The 21,709-nt window shown below is 34.4% G+C and overlaps 1 protein-coding gene across 1 annotated transcript; it reads right to left on the bottom strand.

Moving 5' to 3' along the window:
- Positions 1 to 392: 392 nt before the first annotated feature.
- On the bottom strand, positions 393 to 11,562 carry LOC120158827 (ubiquitin carboxyl-terminal hydrolase 6-like). The gene is made up of 18 exons (XM_039169572.1): positions 11,441 to 11,562; positions 9,444 to 9,589; positions 9,229 to 9,264; positions 8,679 to 8,786; positions 7,856 to 7,956; positions 7,617 to 7,743; positions 7,163 to 7,222; positions 7,013 to 7,080; positions 6,501 to 6,551; positions 5,919 to 6,027; positions 4,241 to 4,329; positions 3,975 to 4,044; positions 3,721 to 3,801; positions 3,539 to 3,634; positions 3,401 to 3,449; positions 2,757 to 2,876; positions 2,589 to 2,663; positions 393 to 594 (listed from the first exon to the last, which is right to left on the bottom strand). The coding sequence occupies exons 1-18, from the start codon at positions 11,448 to 11,450 to the stop codon at positions 539 to 541; spliced, it is 1,452 nt and encodes a 483-aa protein (XP_039025503.1). The 5' UTR covers positions 11,451 to 11,562; the 3' UTR covers positions 393 to 538.
- Between the last annotated feature and the right edge of the window lie 10,147 nt (positions 11,563 to 21,709).

The raw sequence follows: 21,709 nt of genomic DNA, 5'->3' as shown, positions 1-21,709 counted from the left end.
ATTATCGTAACAATTGTAGTTGATATACCATGAGAGCCATTTACCCACACCACTCATCTTCCCACTCCCACTTATCAAAAACAATAATAGTGGAAAATTACCCATTCATCAGAGATGACATTAGCAAGTAACGTATTAAAACTTGTATTAATTTAACGTGAACCAAACTACCTCAGTAGTAAAATAATTGTTGTTGTTCTTTAAGATGCCGAGTTCAAACACCATAAATTTTAGAGATATGAGTTCTTATCAAATGATTTATTGTATCTTTGAACATATATTACTTTATAACCACCCTAAATTATTAAAAAAAACTGAAAAGGGATGCTATAACTGAATTTCATAAGTTAAGCATATAATGTAAATGTAAAACTGGGATAAAAGCTTAATTTAAACATTCAATCAAAGTGAATGTAATTGACAAAGTATAAAAAAAAGTACAACACATTCGTAAAATCTATTTGGCCATTTAACAATTCCCAGGTTCTTGCTCGAAGCAAAACAATACCAAAAGTACAGTTCATAATAAAATAAAAGTTTACATTGAAACAGTGCGAGCCTTGTACATGCAGATGTATGCCATGTGCCAATCACCTAACACCAAAAGAATAATTAAAGTTAACAGTAAACTTTTTTTATATAGAAATATGAGACCTCATTAAAAACCTCCCTCATAGTGGTTCCTTTCCCGAAAGAAAGAACCAACTAGCGGAAATAGGAAAAGAGTGTCTTAATTTATTAATATAACATCATTACATAAGACTTAACAATTACACCAGAAAACAAAAACGAATAAAACAACCAAAAACCAAAACCTTACATTCACCCAATCCCTTCCTTTGCTAAATTATTTGCCTCACAATTAGAAGCCCTTGGAATCCACCTGATTAAAGACATCTTATCAGAAAAAAGAGACAAAATCTCCTTAACTAGAGAGTTAAAGAAGACAGGAGCCGAAGACGGAGACTAAATCCGCTCCACTGCAGACTTGCAATCACTTTCAACAATTAACCTACCAACAGAAACTCAAACTGAAGAAAGAAAGATTTTAATGCCTCTTTTAATAGCTTGTAATTCAGCAATTGGAGGGGGCCCTTGACCAATACTTTCCGAAAATGTCAATAGAGTGCAACAATTCCAATCTCTTAAAATACCACCTATACCTCCGACCAACCCATCAAACCTTACAGCTCCATCAACATTCATCTTAAGAAAATCCCGTGGAGGGGTAGCCAGCAAAGCATAAGAGAGCTCTTAGATTTAGGAACAGAGACACTATCTACGAGGGAAGGATCTCCAATCAGCACATCCTCCTGGATAAGAACTTGAGGACACTTGGCTAGAAACCACTTAGATAACCTAAATCTAACTATAAAGAAAAGAGATATCCTGTCCAGGGAGGCTCTATAAAAAACAATTGCATTCCTAGCTTTCCAAATGGACCAAAAAACACCCAAAATAAACTTCTAAATCATCGAATGCACCCTTAATTTAGACCACGAGCTAAGGAGAGAAGGAGGATCCTTTGGAAAAACTAGAGACAAATCCCAAAAACTGATAATCTTATTCCAGAGTTCCCAAGCGACATAACATGAAATAAAAAGATGTTGCGTAGATTCTTCATGCTGCCTACAAAGAGGACAGAGAATAACTTCACCAATGGGCACCCCCTCTTAACCAACTCTACTTTGATTGCCATTTTCTGATGAGATAACTGCCAAAGGAAAGATTCAACACGAGGAGCTAGACCCAACCACACCCTTTTCTTCCACAAATAATTATTCCCAGAGGACTCACTAAAGGCCCTTCTGCAAGATTTAACCGAGAACAATCCATCCCCACTTGCAGACCAAGATAGGAAATCTTCCACTGAATCGGTCAAATTTATGCTATTCAATTTAAACAACAAATCCACCCATTGGTCCAATTTCCAATCACACAAATTTCTCCTAGTTTGTATGTTCCACACCCAACCATTCGACTAAAAACTACCGAACTCAGCTACCTTACCCCATTTATTAGGAGAAAGAGCAAAAATCCTAGTTTGAGAGGTGTGTTATCAATCCAAACATCCATCCAAAAAGGGTCAACCTAAGCACATCTTAATCATAAACTACAACATGATTCGTGTCGAATTCGAGTATGTGTGTGACACAAGTATTTTAATTTTTCAAAGTTTTTTTTCCATCTATTTCGAGAGTTATATCCCCATACCTTGCCTGAATGTGTTGGACACTAGTCAAATATGAATAATTCAAAAACAATAAAGTACCTGAGCAACATGGTCTTGAAATATCACTGCCTGGCACCTATTGCCAGTGCCTATAGGAGATATGAGTATGGGGATATGACCTTCCAAAGACATCAACTAAATGGAAAAACTAGAAATAAATAAATATACACACACAAAAATTAGACATGCCCATGTAAAACACACATATCTAAGCCCGAATAACATAGTAAAGTATAAATAGTAAAACATGATATGGATTGCTAATTCAAAACATTAGTGTTTGCTTATAAAGCATGAACAAAGAAGCAACAGAACAAGACGTTAGATTTACGAAAAAACTCAGGTTGAGATTTACCTCCTCCGGAGAGTTTAACAATGTCTTCCTCTCGCTGCGGGATAGGGTTATCATCATCAAACTCAATCCATTTCCCTGTGATTAGAAACAATTATTAGTTATTAAAACAATATATACATAAAACACGTTGTAGAAACAGCCCCTAATAAATTATTCCCGGGAACTGACCACTTTCTTGCTTGACCCATGCAACATAATGCCCTGAATCAGCACTTCGACCCTTGTGGGTCAGCACGGCAACCAAATCATAAATCCCGGTTAGATGTTTTTCCTTCTCAGAGGGACCCCCTGAAAAAACAAAGTGAGAAATTTATGTCAAAAGTGTTCGAGTATTCGGGAATATAACTGCATCTTCTCAGAACTATGGCAAACAATTGACTCTATTTTATTCAAGAGGTTCCCTGCGGCTACAAGGAATTGGAAAATTATCAAACATATCAGCTTAAAACAATCTGACGCTAAGAAATTTGTCTCCGTGAAATGGCCTTTTTAGTCATCAGAATTTGGATATCCCTTTACAAGAACTGCATTCATCGCAACTACTTGATAATATGTATCTGGAGAATAAACTGCAAATAACTACTCATGTACAATTTAACTTGGACTCAAGTGTGAATGTTGTATACGGGCATTTATCCAAAATGTTGTTCAACTTCTTCAAAATTTTACCACATATTTGGAGGGTTATATCCCCATACTCCGGTTCAAAAAATTTCGGATACAGGTATATCAAGAAAAACAAAGAGTCAGAGCAACATAGCTCATGTAAAAAAGTTTAGAGTGAAAGTCAATAAATTAATATAAGTTTTTACCTTCTTGAGATATAGTCATGGATGATTCTCCACTTGCATTAGATGACCCCTGCATGCAAAACATGGAAAAACAATTTCAAGCACAACTACTCCGGATAGTCATTCATGTTGGTACTTTCAGCTCAGTAGTCTAGTCACCTCTGCATCAGTCATCTTGACATCGTTGTCTTTTGAGCTGGAGCTCTTCTCATTAGCTTTCAAACCAAGCTTTCTACCTTCATTGTCCCTCAAAATCTAAAAGTTGCATATCAAGAAACAGTTGCTCAATCCACTGCAAACTAAAATTTAGTATTCACTGAAACAAGGTAAAAAATGGCTACCTGGCGAGGACCTTCCAATTTTTTGCGAAGTTCATCCGAACATAGATCATAAATATCCAACTCCAGTGGATAATCAACTTTCTAAGAAAAAGGAAACAAATATCATGCAATACGATTACAAACATTGTTCGCGAAGCAAATAGAAGTCTGAATATTATATGTGCCTTTACCAAGCAGTATCCTGCTGGTTAAAATAAAAAATTACTTGTTTAAGAAAATCATGTATACTGAGTCAGAGAACAAAGTTAGCCTACCCGCAATATCTTGGCCTTTTGATTTGACTCCCTCTTCCAGAAAAAACGTACAAATTGAATAGTCAAGTACCTTCATAATTCACCGGGAAAAAATTGACCAAAACATTCTTTGTTTCAAAAGACGGATTATAACATTGAAGGTATGAAGAATCAAAATGCAAATGGAATCTACATCGGTGAATTGACATCGGAAAGAAATGTCACCAGAGACTATAGCAGACTATAGTACAAAATATATGGAACACAATAACGAAGCTATGAGTTACCTTGGCAAGCCATTAATTCGGGACTCTTTCAAGTAAATTGCACTGCGTCCCAAGGCAGGAGAAGCCTTTTCCAATTCTGATTTCAAAGCCTAAATTCAGAACAATGTTAACAATCAATGAATTAAGCTATTAATCCAACTGGCATGGTTTAAGGGGAAACACAGCAGTTAATAGAATTAGGGCTGGAAAAAAAAGTAAGAAAGATGGAACTTTAGAAAACTTAGGGTTATAAAAACCTTTAGTTACTTTCTATTAATTCAAGAAAATAAGAAAAATAATGTGGCTGTAAATATTTTACAGCTTATTTATACCAGGGATACACAGTTTCATCGATCATCCTAGATTTAAACCCTAAAGATATAATCCTAGCCCTAGGTTGAAACCCTAAAGATATATTATAAATTCCTGCATCATTCTCTCCGGCTTGGAAAATCAAATCTGGTAAGAACTTTCACCACTTCAGCATACATTTCTTGACTAGCTATCTTGCCTAACCATGTCACCGGAAATCTCTTACATCAATCACCCCTTCAAAACCTAGCTTCTTTAACATCGACCAAATCTTCCATAACCTTGTTTTAGCCTTAGGAAGCAGCAGAATATTATAGGAATTGTCAACATCATTTATTGTGATGTTATTTTCGGTAATATTTTTTACCAAAACAGTTTTTTGCTTCATAGGTGGAGCATGGTCAAGTAATTCTTTATTATTAATAGTTAGCATAAAGCCACGTAGAGGAATAATCAGAAACATGCTAAGGTTCCCAATCAAGCTGATCATTTTAATCTTGACAAAGAGCATAGAAGTAAAATCCCAGCCTATGAGGAAAACAAGAATAGCTCCGATATCCTTTCCATATCCATTCTCAGAAAGCTGGCTAATGCATAGTTCCTTGCAGTTTCTTGCTAATCCAGTTGACAAGACTTCTAAAACCATAGCCCTTGAAACAATACCGTGAAACACACTAAACCATGGAATAATTCTGCCAACAAGTTTAGTTCTGGATCACAATATAGTGACCACATAAATGCTGTCTCGGAGCATAAGCTAACTACACGAAGAAGTTCAAACAAATAATTATTGTCCAGATGTAAAGGAAAACATTTTTTCCCAAGTTTTTCCATGTAATTGGGAGGTCCTGAAAGGGTCATGTCCCATACCATATCTGAATAAGTGTTCGACGCAAGTGTCAAACATGGGTAATTCAAGCAAAATGAAGAGTTCAAACAAAATAGGAACTAAGAACATTCTTCATTAGGAAGTCGATGAAACTACAGAAGAATGAATAATAATAGACGTAATCATAAGTTTGTAATCTGATGAAGAATGAATAATAATAGAAATTACCATAAATTTGTAATATGATGCACATGATAAAACTCTCGACAGAAAAAAAAACAAGGTTAAAATAATTGCAATATCTTAAATTTTGTTATTCAATGTTTTATTTATTAAAAAGAAGAAAGAAAAATCAAAGCCTATTACAAGTCCAATCACAGCAGCAAGGGCACTGAACATTATAACTGCTCCAAACTCTTATTATTTCCATTTGGCCACAAAGTTGAAAGAATTTATAAAGAAAAAAGCATGGCACAAACAACTGAAAATAGAATAGGAATTGTAAATAAATAAATAACCATATATAGAATAGAAAAGAAGTCAGCAGATATAACCTACATGCTTTAAACCTTCGTGCAAATGGTTCACTTCTTGTGAAATGTGGCATTTTAGTGAATAAACCGATTCTGTCTCAGAACTTTCTTCACCGCTCTCTTGGCAATGAATCCTATCAAAGCAAACACAGGTTACATGATACAATAAGGGTATCTCCTCAAGAACCAGGAAAAAAAAGCAGAAAATATATGAAAGCAAATTGTACAATGCATTTCTAGGTAAATAACATCCTTAGAAGTAACATAAACCAAATAAAGAACACAAAAATCTTAATATCAGTTGAACTTAGAAACTGAAAAAACTACTTCAATGTAGACATGAAAGTGAAAGGGTGTTCTGGCTTTGGTTGTCCAGTGTAGTTGAAACTTGATACTAATGATCGTTTTTCCCAGTTAGCAAAAGATGTCATATTGTTATATGTAATTTTTCCATGAACAGCACCAGCGGCATTTGACATTTTGAATAGTGGAAACAATCATTGAACAATTACAGAACATGGCATCGGACACAATACAAACTGCCTAATTTGATAATGCCAACATTAAATAATAATAATAAAAGACCATCAAGTCTGAACATATCTACCTGCTTGCAAGTTCAATACCAAAAAGATCCTTTACAGTATCAATACTTTCACTGTAAAAAGAAAAGAGAGAGGGAGAGATTAGTATTATTTTTCTAAATAGATAAAGGATAATTATTTGGTACATTGGTGGTGAAATTTTTAAATTCAATTAAGAAAATGTCATGTGTCCAAAAGAAAATAAACATAAATAAATGAGTCACATGTTAGTTTCTTAACCTCATTAGTTTCTTAACCTCGCCGATAATGTTAATAATATTCCACCACCAGTGTACTAGATAGTAACCCATAGATCTATGCTTGAAAAGCATTGTAGTACCCAAAAAAAACCACGCAAGGCAACAGTGCTCCAAATAAAAAATCCCTAGTTTTGATGAAAATGTTTGAGAAAATAAAATGTGACGGTTTTCTGAAGCTGTTTTAATTATCAAGTGCACCATGGATTAGCTCAAACTTAAGCCAGTATGTATTAACTTGTATTAGTGATCGAAATGACAAAGAACAAGAAAACCACCTGGAACACAGTGATCGAAGAGACTGAGAGAGGGTGTATAAAAGTTGGGTCAAACATTCTTCAGCATCCTGTAGAGGATTCCAATTTACATAACGGCATATAAACAAATCTATTACAGAAGAGTATTGTGTACAGTTGACTAAAAATAACCTGCTGCATGAAGGCACCATTATGCAACTGGCCGAATTGAGGATACTTTTTACGTAACACCTGAAACAAAGATACATAAATATAATAAGTTTCCATGAAGTGCCATATAGCAACAAAAAAACAGAAATAAGAGAATCTTTTAATGAACTTGAAGAGCGACGACGGCATATAAAATATTTGCATGAAGGTCCAGCAATAAATGATAGTAGATATTAAATCACTAAGGTAATTCAACAGAATCGGCACAAAATGTTAGTAAAGGCACAATATTATACTGTATTCATGAACTTAACCTTATGTAAATATCATTACTGAATATAAGTGAGTACACCAACAAAAATGTTTCACCTGACTAGCAAATATGGTTCTTCCATCTAGTCATATCCTATGAGCTTCACAGATCGGAGAAAACATGGGGATTCAAATTATATATAAGGGAAAAAAGGAAACAAACCATCCAGAATTGCATCGGGGCAACTGGCTTCACACTTTTATCAAGTTCACCAAACAAATCACGAGTTGCAACAGTCAACATATGAGAAGTCTGATCCACATCATTGTTTCTCCCAGAATGCGAATATCTGATCACAATTAAGGCAGTACATTATATCTACCTATTACAAATAACATACAAATCTAGTGCCACATGCTCACATAATGCATTGTTACGTTCAGAAAAAAATAAAAACTTACTTCACTAAAGCAGACTTCAACTCTGGAACAGAATGCAGGCATTGTACTGTGGAATTCATGTAGCAGGTATTTCCCAGATTAAATAGCCCCGCACTATGACCCTAAAAGTACCCAAAAAAAGGTTATAGTCATCAGTTGCAAGGCTAATGAAAAGGACAAATTTATAATAACGCAAGACGAAGACAAAATAATAGTAAACAAAAGCATAGTCAAGTTATTGCAATCAAACCCTATCACCCCAAAGAGGAGACACATATTGCTATCAATAAACTTCAGATCACATAAATGAAAGTCAGGCCAATCTAATATGACAATAATAAGTTAGCGAAATTGTAACCATGTCATGTGTTAACAAAAGAATAAGCAAATACATTGATATTCTTATAAAAAAATTGATATTCTGTTGATATGAGGAAGAGCTACTTTGGAGCCATATTTTCCAGGACAACAAGAATGGTAAAGCTAATAACAATGTGGACGATGATTTCATCTAAGTCTCACTATAAATCTTGAATAGGCTCCATCATTAACTATACTTCTTTAACAAGTAGATGTCGACTAACAATTAGCACATATTCGTGTTCAATGGAATCAAAAGAAAGACACCAAAAACAATGCGTAAATACAAGTAAATTATTCAATACATGCTGGAATTATCTTATCAAAAAAAAAATACATGCTGGAATTACAATGAAATCAAATGGCATCTATGACACTAAGGCATACTACAATATGTTATTATATCCATTATATAATCCCCAATGCAAGAACCTATTTTTCATTTGCAAGAGAAAAACGAACATGGAATTAAATTGGCACTTACCAAGGATACCACTTGTTCTTCTTCTGGAAGATCTTCCATAAAAACAGGGCCCTTTTCTGGAGCCTTTACAACCTCGTCAGCAGTTCCCATCATCATCAACTTTTGACCCTAGCAAAAACATGATGTGGATGCCTTATTTGAAAGCAATATCAAAGAAGGAATGCAATAAATATATAGAGGGCAGTAAATTAGAGTTTTATTTGTTTCCTCTATTACATTAGATCTTTCCTTTATAACTTTAATCTTGCTAGTCAAGATCCTAGATGTTAGGGATCTTTATTTTATTTCCATTAGGATTATTTTCTTTGTCGCTAAAGGCCTATTAAAGGCTCCAATATTGAATAAAGAAGCCAAGCAATTACTCAATTAAGAAAAACATTATTCGTAGAGGGGGTTCTGTCAAAGAGAATCTGCCTCTCTAATTAACCATAGGTCAAAGCAGAAATTCTTCCACATCTAGACCTGTGACTAGATCCTACGCTAAGGCTCATAACACTCCATAAGCATGAGATGAAAGGGGAAAAGGGTAAATGGTACCAAGATTGCTCACCTGTTTCAGTCCAACTATAGACCAATCATCATCATCCTACATTGTCAAAGGGTAAGGTTTAGAAATTCATGAATCAAGCGCAAAATAAGAATGTTAGAAATCATAACTTGACAAATAAAGGATAAGCAAAACTAACCTTCGCAATAAATAAGCAGAGCACTTTATACATTAATTATGCAAGCTGTTTAAAAAGAAAAAGGAAATTATTCAAGTACCTTCAACAAGCCACCTTTAACCATTATTTTCTGCCTTTCAGGAGGTACTCCGGTCAGATCATACAACTGGCACTTGAAAACATATGGAGGCTGACTGGTGTCAACTTCCACAACCTTTAAGAGTTCCTTTTGCCATTTCACGCTAACTACAACATCCAAAGAGGATACTTGAGAGAAAAATAATTACAATATCAAATACAAACACCTTGACTAGTTGGATAAAAGGACACAATTGAACTGATAAAAACTCCACAGTGATAGTTGATTCCTTCTCTAACAAACCACCAATCAAACCCATATAGTTTGCAACCAAAAGTGTCAAAGTTTGAATCTAGTTTGAAGTTTTCACCTTTTCTCAAGTACCAACTACCAACTATCTAAATACCCCATACAATATATAAAACTAACTATTTATACGGTTAAAAACACAATGCAAAACTCGGTTGATAGAATTAAAGAATTAAATCTTCTCAAAAGTTCAGTGGATCTAATGTCTGCAGAATTCAAATATATGGAGCTCAAATTTTTTTAACGAAATAGAGACATCTTAATCAATTGGTGCAACTGAATATCCCAGAACTCAATAATTTACTTCCATTAAACACACTTCAAGTGTATCTTTGGCTAAATTCAAACCTCACCAGTCTTTTTGGAGAAAGGCCACTACAATTGTTCACCATAATTCTGGGATGAAAGGTGATTCGAGGAAGAATCATTGTGAAGTTGAAAGTGTTAGGGACGAAGGAAAACTTCAAGTGTTGAGTAAATGTCTAGTGGGGTGGTGCAAGGACTTTATCAAAATAGGTCATATCGCTAGACAAATGCAAACGAAGGGCCTCACTGGTTTCTCCTTAATGAGAGCTACTGAAAATGCGGTATTAATGATTTTCGAAAACTCCGCTTCATTGAGAAGTGTCAAGAACGATAAATCAAAGACTCTCGCAAAGTGGTTCTCCAGAGTCGAAGCTTGGTTAGAGAGTTTGGTAGTGGAGTGTCATCGAGTATGGTTAATTTGCGAGGGTGTTCCTTTTCACGTATGGAATTGGGACACTTTCAAAAACATTGCAGATAAGTGGGGTTATTTATTAGCAATCGACGAAAGCTGTCAGTCACCATCATCTTTTGATCGGGCAAAAATTCAGGTCCTCACAAAGGTTAATGTGAGAATTGATGCGACGTTGGAATTGAAGGTCCGTGACAACTCCTTCAAAATCATGGTGCATGAGATTGAGCCTTCATTCAAACCAAACTCTTGGTCCCCTGACGAAGACGAATCTTATTAGATCTCCTATCTTCAATTGTTGCTTTGATTAAGTTTAAATGGTTGCAGGTGTTGCTTTTCTTTTGTATTATGTTCTTCTGCGTTATTTTTTATACTATTGCTGGATGTATAACTTAGAAATAAAGTGATTGTAGACTGTGGCTTTTGAATGAGGATGTGTGAGTTTAAGGTGTTTGTTGTAATGGTGTATATCACCGTAGGAGGATATTCCGTGGTGTCTTATGTATTGGGTATTATTATTAATAAACTATGAGGTACTCTGTTCTTCTATCTAATGTTCGCTAATATATTTCTTAGTATGGGAACGAATACGAAGGGAGCTTCTTCTATAAAAAAAAAATTAAACACACTTCAACATATGTATGTATGCATGTACGAAGATTACAGCACTAAAAAGTAAACTCTGAGATAACGGAAACCCATAATATCTTTATTCAATATCAGATAGTATAATCCAAACATACCACCAAAAACATCATATAAAGGAACAAACATGAAACAATAGAACCGAATCCCCCCTCCTCCAATAAAAAAAAAGAGAAAAATCGGGGGAAAAAGGAAGACCCATCTCAAAAATTTCAATTTGAAGTCGATCAAAAATGTTCATAAAAAGAATACTAAAACCGAATTGAAAACCCTTTATAGGTAAATCTAAACGAGGCATTGACAATGGGCAACAATGTAAACAATCAGCAAAGGGCATAGAGTAATGAACCTGTCAACATGATTGGATTACTATAGAGTACGACAGAGAAAAAATATGAATTTCGGGGGGATTTTGTAGTTTTTTCTTTTAGCTTGAAGAAAGGGAAAAGTATTTTATGTTTGCGATTTATGTTTCGATATTTTGATTTTATAGAGGAAACGTCTACGAACCCGGTTCCCGTTGGTTCGGGTTGGCTCTGTCAGCTGTGGATCTGGATCGGTACTTTTCAATTATTTTGGCTTGATTCATAATTTGGCCCTCAACATTATTTTCTCTATTTACAATTTGACACACACTATTTACTGTTTTTGTGAAGATATTTTCTGAGTTATAATTAAGTTATAATTGATGTTCAGATTACATGTAATTTGAAGAAGATATAATATCTTCAAGGTATCTTATTAAATACATCAGGTGATCTGATCATCTTATCTTATGTATTGTTCATTTTACTCTAGTTGAAAAAAAAAATTCCAACGTCTTATACGAATCGTTCTTTTTCCAAACTAAAATTCCATCAAATTTGCTCACTTTAATACTTAATTTTTTTATCCAAAATTTATCAGCGTCAAATAAGAAAAAATCATATATTCCTTATTTTTATAGATAATTTTTTATGGATAATTTAGAATAAAAATAATTATTTAAATACTAAAACAAAATAAAAAATAATTAGATAATAAAATAAGAGAAAAATATAATTTAAAGGTAAGATTATAAATTAAACATTTTTAAAAAACAATAATTAATAATAAATGTTATGTATACTTTTTTTTAAAATAAATTGTAGAAGGAAAGAGGGTTGAGAGATTCAAACTTAAATATATGAAGAAGGGACTGTCGTAACCGGTTTTCGTCCGGGCACGAAATATTTTACTTGGCGGGAAAAATGATGTGAATAAATATTTTTTTTTAAATAATTTGGAGTCGCCATCGGCCTTTTGGGTCAAGTAGATCGAATACCTAAAAATCATCTTTTAAAAGAGTTTTTAAGAAAACATCAGTTAAAAGATAAATTGATCTGCGTTTAACCAAAAATTCATTCTTTTTTATTAATAAAAAGGGATTCGTGGTCGGTTACGTTTAGGGAATGATTAGCACCCCTACAACGCCCAAAATTGGTACTTTTTAATTATAAATTGTCTCTATTATTGGAAATTTAAAAATTCAAAGATATATTTAATTCATAATTCTATTGTTTCAAATAATTTTAAGAAAATATAATTACATAAATAATATATTTACTTATTTAGAAATATCAGAAAAGGGCTTCTAGGTGCTTTAAGACAGCTCTTTTCTTTAATATTTAAAAATAAATATCAAAAACCTTTTATTTTAATATAGTAAGATATTTATTTATTCAAAAATATCAGAAAATAGCTTCTAGGTACCTTAAGACAACTTTTTTCTTTGATATTAAAAATAAATAAATATCAAAATATGATTATTTTTCTTAAAAGTAATTTATAAAATTAAATTTATAAATAGGAAAATAGAATAAAGAAATAAATATTATATATATTTATAAGACTATATATATTGACATAATTAATAAAGAATAATAATAATAATAGCAATGATAATTAAATATATATGAACATAAATATATAAAGGTAACATATGATTAAATAATGTTTAAAATACAATTAAAACATGGTATAAAAATAATAAAGAATAATAAAGCTTGTAAATGAAAATATTAAACTTAGGGACTAAATTATAATCTAATAAAATTAAATACCTAATTCATAATTAATTATTTAAAATTATAGGGATTAAACATGCTATTTTCCTTATTTATTAATTTGGTGACTAAAATAAAATTATAAAAAATTTGAATATCAGATTAAAATAAATTAAAAATATATACTCGGGATTAAAATATTATTAATTAAAACTAAAGGACTAAATACGTATTTATCCTAAATATATTATTTAATAGAAAGGACTAAAATAAATAAATCTAAAATTAAAGAACCAAATTAAAAAGATTATAAATTGATTTAGTGACTAAAATGTAAAGTTACAAAAATGATGGACTGCGGATGGGGTTTATCCATATGTGAAATTACAGATATACCCCTTCCCCAAAACGGCGTCGTTTGGGGAAGGGTTTATAAACCCCTCAAGGTCGGCCCTTAAGGGCCAGCTTCTCACTTTCATCCTTCCTCTTCTCTCTCTAGCTGAGAGAGAAGAGAAACTCTCTCGTCTCTCTCTAATTTTCTGTCGCCGGCCGGTCACCACCAACGGCGTCGATCACCACCGTCGGCCGCCACTGCTGGTGGCCGGAAATCTCAAATTACCCTAGAGTGTAGATCTCGACTTCCTAAGGCCGAATATGGCCTTCATTTGTCCTAAAACGCTTTAGATCATTCTAGATCTAAAATAAATCGAAGGTTTTACCTTCGGTTTTACAACGATTCCAGTGGTTCCAAACGGTTTGGAGGCTTTTATGATGGTAAGATGCTCATTTCCCTCTTCTTTTTGTCGATTTGTTCTCGTATTCTGCTCTCTGTTTGGTTCACTGTTCTTGCCGTGGTTTTTTTTTTTTTTGTGTTGGTTGCCTATCTATTTTTTTTGTTATCTCCGATTCTTCCTCCTCTCTTTCTTTTTTTTTTATCTTGCAGGTGATGGTTGTTTTATAGCCTCGTCGGAGCTTGTCTCGGACCGGTCTCAAGAGTGGATTTCGGTGAGTCACCGAACTGTGTGGTGACTCACCCTTGGGTATCGACGTGTGGGGGGCAGCTGGCTTCTGGAAAGCTCGACGAGGCCGGCGTCGTGGAAGCAGCAGCGTCGGCAGCAACTGGTTGGACCATCTGGAACTGAAGCGTCGGCAAGGCAGCTAGAGGCAGTGGTGGCGCCGCGTGGATGTTCTTGAAGCTTGGAGGTGGCGGCCGGGATATAAACCTAGGGTTGTGAAACCCTAGGGCTTCTGGGAGTTGGGCCAGAGTTGTAATCAGGCCCCGATCTTGGGCCTTTGTATATATATATATATATATATATTTATTTAATAATAATAATAATAAGAAAAAAATTAGTGTTTACAGCTGCCCCTCTTTGCTCATTTTTGTATTAACAAGAATAGAGCAAAGACAAAAAAAGACAATAATTTTTTTCATTTAACTTATTTTGAGTAATATGGAAATGTTGAAAACATTCTGCCCAGAGGTCTTATGAATGACCCTGAGGGTTTGAAAACATCAAAAAGCTCCTGAAGGCTTTTTGGAAACGTCATGCACTGAAGGGCTTACAGATGACCCGAAGGATTTGAAAACATCAAAATGCTCCCGAAGGCTTTTTGGAAACATCATGCACTGAAGGACTTACAGATGACCCGAAGGATTTGAAAACATCAAAAAGCTCCCGAAGGCTTTTTGGAAACATCATGCACTGAAGGACTTACAGATGACCCGAAGGCTTTGAAAACATCAAAAAGCTCCCGAAGGCTTTTTGGAAACATCATGCACTGAAGGACTTACAGATGACCCGAAGGATTTGAAAACATCAAAAAGCTCCCGAAGGCTTTTTGGAAACATCATGCACTGAAGGACTTACAGATGACCCGAAGGATTTGAAAACATCAAAAAGCTCCCGAAGGCTTTTTGGAAACATCATGCACTGAAGGGCTTACAGATGTGGGAAATATCAAAAAGCTCCCGAAGGCTTTTTGGAAACATCATGCACTGAAGGACTTACAGATGACCCGAAGGATTTGAAAACATCAAAAAGCTCCCGAAGGCTTTTTGGAAACATCATGCACTGAAGGGCTTACAGATGTGGGAAATAGTTTACTAAGTAAAAAAACTAAGGAAATCGTTTTTTTTTTACTTTTCAACAATTTCATTTTTAGAAAAGATTGAATGAGAAACTATGGAAATCGTTTTCTCATTATTTTTCAAAATAACATGTTGATTGGGTAACATGCCCCAATCTCAAAATAATGCTCATTTTTGTGGATTACGTCCATCTATTCTTCAGATGTTTGCATGATTCCTGTATTTACGGTTTTGAATACCTTCTTCTTGTAAGGTATTTCTTACCATGAATCTTCTTGTTCTTCCGAAGATCTGTAAAACTTCATTTTTGAATGTACTCAGATGTATCAATGTAATACATTGTCTATTGTGCAAATGATGTTCTTATGAATGCATGAATGTTGATGCAATCTTTATTTGACTTTAAAGTGGTGAACTTGGTCTTCCTTCACTTCATCATTTATTGCCAGGATTACCTCTAGATATCAGTGTAGAAACTTATGCTATCAAGCTTGCATTCATGCAGAATCATTTGATCAACTTGTATCGTGGTGCCTTCTTTGCTTCATTTAAGTCTTAAAAGAAATATTTCATTTGTGGAACTCTTGTCGTAGTCAAAATTATGACCCTGATGCCCCATTTTGTCTTGGATAAAACCAACTTTATTTGCTTGGACTTGTGTAGAAATCCCATAAAGCTTTCATCTTTGAAAAGAGAATCTATCATCTTTAAAAAGAGAATCTATCATCTTTGAAGAGTGTAGATGTAGATATGTGACTCAGCAGGGATTAATTAGGAGAGTAGAGCCTGTTCTAATTTGACTCTTGAAACATATCACAAGGAAGATTTATTTCAATTCCTTTCATGTCTCCACATATAATCAGATCTCGAATAAGGCAACTTGGACCATATCATGTCGAGATGCTTAACAACAACTTGTCGTTCAACCTTAGTTGGCTCCACTAGTTTCTTGTTGTCAAAATTTTCAGCTCTCCTTCTGTGGAAAGAAGTCTTCATTATATCTCACTTTTAATCTTGAAGTTGAAGAAGACAAAATTCATCTTGAGTCAATAAATGGAAACCATATGATTGCAACACTGGTTCAACACCATAATCACTGGTTCATAAAACATTTGACAACACATTCATCATCTCATGTGGCTTCTGCTTGGATTGCCGGTCAAGAAACTTCTTTGCATAGTGTTTAAAACTTTTGTATAATGTCACAAGACCATTTGAGAACAAAACTCCATGGGGATTCAAGTGTGATGTTGGTATGACCAAAAAGTTGGTCAATTTCTTAAGATATGCTAGTGTTGAATTGAATAGGAGACACTAACTGATCTTGATATCATCTCAGGCAAAGACAAATGTGATACTGATCACATTTTCTTCTATAATGAGCGTTGTAAGAATTAGAAACATATCAGCTATAGGGGCCATGTACAAGAAGATGTTCATGGAATTCTTGCCGTTGGGGATGAAACACCCATGATAAAACCAAAATAGATGAAAACTCAGTTCATCCTGGCTGGTAATGATGACCCCAGTAATAAAAGGAAAGGGTAATATAATTAAGTCGAGCTTCTCTCTTCAATGTCATCAATTAAGCAAAAACTGATGTGAAAAACAGCTTCATAATCCCAGCAGTAATGGTTGAAACAACTGCCAGAAATCTCAAAGAAATATTTTCAATTATCACTGATACAGAGAATGCAAAATTCAAAGCTAAGACCTTGAGGAACTGAACCCTGGATCGAGTAGTCTGCCTGAGGATCATCTTTATTTATGCAACCGTAATGTAGTTTATCAAAGAACACACTGTCATACGGTTAAGAATATTAAGTTTTTGAAAACATACTTGCTGAGTAACATTTGTTCAACAACATGATCATAATGTAACTGCCTGATGAACGAAGCAATTATGTATAGTCAGTTCGACTGTCACTGTTGCACCATTTTCATTCTTCATATCTTTCTGTCTCATAAGAAATATTTTTTCAAGTCAATGATCTTGACAGATGATGATGTGGGCCTTCAGCATGCCCCAACAATTGCTGATACGATCGTTCAAAAATGCATCAACAGTCCTAATTCTGATTGAAATGGGTTTTCAGCATGCCCCAATATTTGCTTCTTGTTAATCTGAGTCTTCAAAATACCCCACATGGATATGTCTGAAGGAACCTTTAACATTCCCCAACATTTTACTGATACAGATGTTAAAAGTGTGCTCAACATTACTTCTTGTTGAGATGAGCCTCCAAGAATGCCCAAATATTCATATTGCTGCGAGCCTTCAAAATGCCCCAATATTCTATTTCTGGTTGAAATGGGCCCTCAAGATGTCCCCCTAGATTTATCTGATTCACTCTCAATCTTTGTTTGAATGGAATGTCATGATCCCCACGAGGTCCAATTTTGACAATGAATTGTTGTAGGTACTTGTAGCTTTATTCGTGCCCCAAATCTATTTATCTTGAATACTCTCATTCTGGTGTCACTAAACAGTAGTGTTATCAAGTAACTGAAATTCTCTTCATGTTGTCATAAACTTAAGATGTATTCAATCATTCATTCCAGGTTGACACAGTGGCTTATCATCTTTCAGTGAAGGTCATTTCTGAAATATACTTTTCTGTGGGAGAGAAACCAATTTATGCGAATAGTAATCTGATGCAATGGCAAGATTATATATACAGTGGTACAGGCTCATCAAAAATCTGCACCCATGCAACATGTTGATTCTGATAACAACTCATCTGATTATGAAGTGATTTTTCAGGATGATTTCACAGATATTGATAGTTCTTATGATACCGAGGAAATCCTGTATTCTGATTCTGATGAGGAGAGTAAACTGTTATACTTGACAAAAATGGGATTCTCAGAGGTTGAGGCTTCAATAACCATGGAGAGATGTGGTTCAGATTCATCAATTACAGAATTGACAGATTTTATATGTGCTGATCAAATGGCTAAGGTTACTGATGCACTTCTTATGGTAGAAGATAGGAAGCCATTATGCAATGATCCCAATTACAAGCAAAGGCGAAACTTGGGCTATGATTTTTGAAAAGGAAGAAGCAGAGGAAGCTTGAAAAGAAGCTTCTTAATGAAGATAATCATGCAGTTCATCTTTTAATTCCAATGATTGGTTCTGTAGTTCTTACCAAATCAAATAACTCAAAGAACACTTCCAGAAGATGCTATTGAGTATCCTTATTTTTATTATGAGCAAATTCATCTTCCAAATTCAATGATTGGTTTTTTGGGTTCATACCAAACTAGATAACTCAAAGAACACTTCCAGAAGATGCTATTGGCAAATTCATCTTCTAAACTCAATGATTGTTCTGTCCAAACCAGATCAGATAACTCAAAGAACACTTCCAGAAGATGATATTGGCAAATTTATCTTCTGAATTCAATGATTGGTTCTGTTCAACCAGATCAGATAACTCAAAGAACACTTCCAGAAGATGCTATTGGCAAATTTATCTTCTAGTTAATGTTTGGACTAGGATATCACAATGCTTATTCGATGTAGAGCCAGAATTCGTAGATTTGAAACATTTCCATGCTACTACATTGAAAATGGCTATATTCATAATTCTGCCAATTAAGAACAGATTTTCTCTTATTCTGCTTCCTCCATATGCCATACATGATGCTTTTCTATTGACAAAGAAAATATGGCCTTCCTTCGAGTGTCCAGAAGTATGTTCTTGATGAGTGCTGAAAATGGGATCTGGTATGGGTTAGAAGGAATAAAATTGTTCCACTTGAACCTGATGAGGTGGAAATGCTTCTAGGTTTCCCTAAAAACCATACATGAGGATCTGTTATAGAGACATGTTCCATGGTGGTATCAATGTCATATCTCTTTTCTCTGGGATCAATGATGCAGAAGTTGCCTTTTACTGTCTTGGCATACTTTTGAAAACATATGTGCAAGAACTGAATGATGATCGGTTGGAGCAATTGATGAGTAGATTTGTCGAATTCGACCTTGTTGTCGGTGACATCCAGTGTAACAACCTTACTGGAAGAAATAAACATCATCAGGATAAAATAGAAGGTTTTTGCTGGTGCATTTTCTTGCAATGACTACCACAATGACTGTCTCTTCTGTTGCTCCAAAATACACACTGTCTTATCCCACTCTTCCCTAACCATGGAAAGGTTTAATTGATGGTAAAACTGGTTATCTCAACTTTTGGAATCCTGTACGGCATACAAATGTAGAATTTGTTCCAATATCTTATTCTGTGCCATAAGTCCTCCAATTCAAATTCAGCAATCTTCTGAAGGACATAATGGATATAATCTTGTCAAGGAAATTGATCAGCATGGAAAAAGGCAGCAATGTTGTATCAAGACTTGAGCCAGTATCACGGTATAACCAGAGTGCAGGTAGTGACTTGTTCATGGCTTTATGATGTAATCTTCTAGAGAACATGATTTGATGGTTGGGGAAAATAATCTGTCTGGTGATGCTTATCGCCCTCAGCATGAGATAAACGATAATGTTTCTTGATGAATTGCTAATGTCATAGGAGAGTGTCACAAGTTCAATTCTCCAGACTTTCTGGCTTCTTGGACCACTTGCCTTCAAAAATATGAAGCGCTTCATTCTTCTGGCTTCGTTCATTCTTTTTCTACAACAGAGGTAGAATAAGCAACAATTACTTTAAGGACTTTCCTCATTTGAGACTGTCCTGTTTGAAAATGTTTTTTTCCTCCTTTGTTTATTGAAGAATGAAAGACTTTTACAAAATATTGCCATTCTTAGGTTCACAATAGAATCAGATCATAAACAATGAGTTTAGTGACTATCAAATAAATCAACTACACTTTTAAATCATTCAAAAATCATAATCCTATGGCAAGTGTCAAAATTATTGACTGATTTGAGGTGTAGGTTGATTTTGGTAAAGTAGGTTCTTTCAAGTTGGTTCAGTATGTCGCTTTGGCTTACACTAACTTGAAGAAATGGTTGTTATGTTCATCTTGTAGAGATGCTTCTCGTTTCCAGAATCTCAGGAACGTTTTTTGAGATGTGTGGTGCTTCATTAAGAGCTTAAGATCGTCTCTTATGTCGTTGTTGCACCATTCAATATTCGAGCCACCTTTTCAGGTTTTCAACTCGAATCCTCCTTTGGTTCTAAGATGTTATTTAAAAATTTATATCTTGAACCCTCCTTTTATCAGTTTTCATATCATGCATTAAAGATTTTAAAAACCAATTTTTGCAAATAAAAATCAATCTTGAGAAGCAGAATGAATTCTGATGATATTCTCTTTTAATTAGAAATCCATGTATGATTAAAATGGACTTTTCAGGTACGTAACGTAGGCCATGGCTTATGGTTACGAAAGAAAGGGATAAAAAGGCCCAAAATAAGTGTTTAAGGGTAATCAAACCAAGGATCAATTCATTCTAATGCCACCAATCTTGCCTTGCTTAACTTGGATCTGCTTTGTTGGGGATTTTTCCATCATTTGGATCCCTCTAAACTGTCAAATTTTGGATTCATTTCCATTTTCTCATATCTTCAGCATTTCTTGCTCTTTTTGTTCGTACTTGATCAACCTTGTAACTTGAAGCTCAATAAGTCACCCATCTTGATTCAATTTTCCTTCTTCTTTTTCTTTTTTGTTGTTTTTTTTATTATTTCTATTTTTTTCTTTGCTGGATGAGTATAATACTTCAACTGCTTTGAGCACCTCCTTTTTCTTTGGCATTTTGGAGGTTTTCCATTATTCTTGATTGGATTGATCTTCAAGCACTCTGTATTTGACATACTTTGTAGTTCAAAACTTTCATGACTTCATGGAAACTTGTCTTCGTAATAAAACTGTATTGACAATCTTTATTCTTGTGAGCCAATATCCTTTACCTTGCCCTCCAATGTAAAGGGTGATCCTTGGTTAGGGTTGAATTAGAAGAAAAATTATTCAGGCTCAAATGGGGACAACAAAGGATATATATATATATATTAAAGGATAAATGAAACAATGCCATTCATCATCTCATACACAGAAACCTTTGTAAAAAGAGGTATCTCCAGGGGGATGAATATTCAAGATTAATTTTACTTACATGAAAAATGTAATTAATGCATGATATATTTATTTCAATCAATCATTTTCCCCTTCTTCTTGAGTATGCCCTAATCATCCGAAATCATCTTCAATGAGTTGGTCCATGATACCTCATCTCGTCTCTTCTTACAGTCAGATTCACGGATAATTGAAATTTTGGTTCTTTTGAGGTCTTTTGGTTTATGATGGTTTTGTGTTCGAAAAGACAAATGTGTGACTTTTGAAGTCATGTATATGGTGGAAGGTAGTATCATCAATCAATCGACTCTACCCGAGAAGGTAAACATCTAGTGTTTGTGTCTCAAAAACAGGTAGAGACATTTCTTCAGAGTCTCAGATAAATGTAGTGTCAGGATTTGATTTGAGTAATTGGCATTGGATGGGATATTGAAGATATAATTTTACCACTTGCCAA

Source organism: Hibiscus syriacus, unplaced genomic scaffold, assembly GCF_006381635.1.
Source record: "Hibiscus syriacus cultivar Baekdansim isolate YM2019G1 unplaced genomic scaffold, ASM638163v2 tig00002841_pilon, whole genome shotgun sequence".
In the NCBI taxonomy this organism is placed as follows: Eukaryota; Viridiplantae; Streptophyta; class Magnoliopsida; order Malvales; family Malvaceae; genus Hibiscus; species Hibiscus syriacus.
This window is presented reverse-complemented; position numbering and strand designations above follow the sequence as displayed.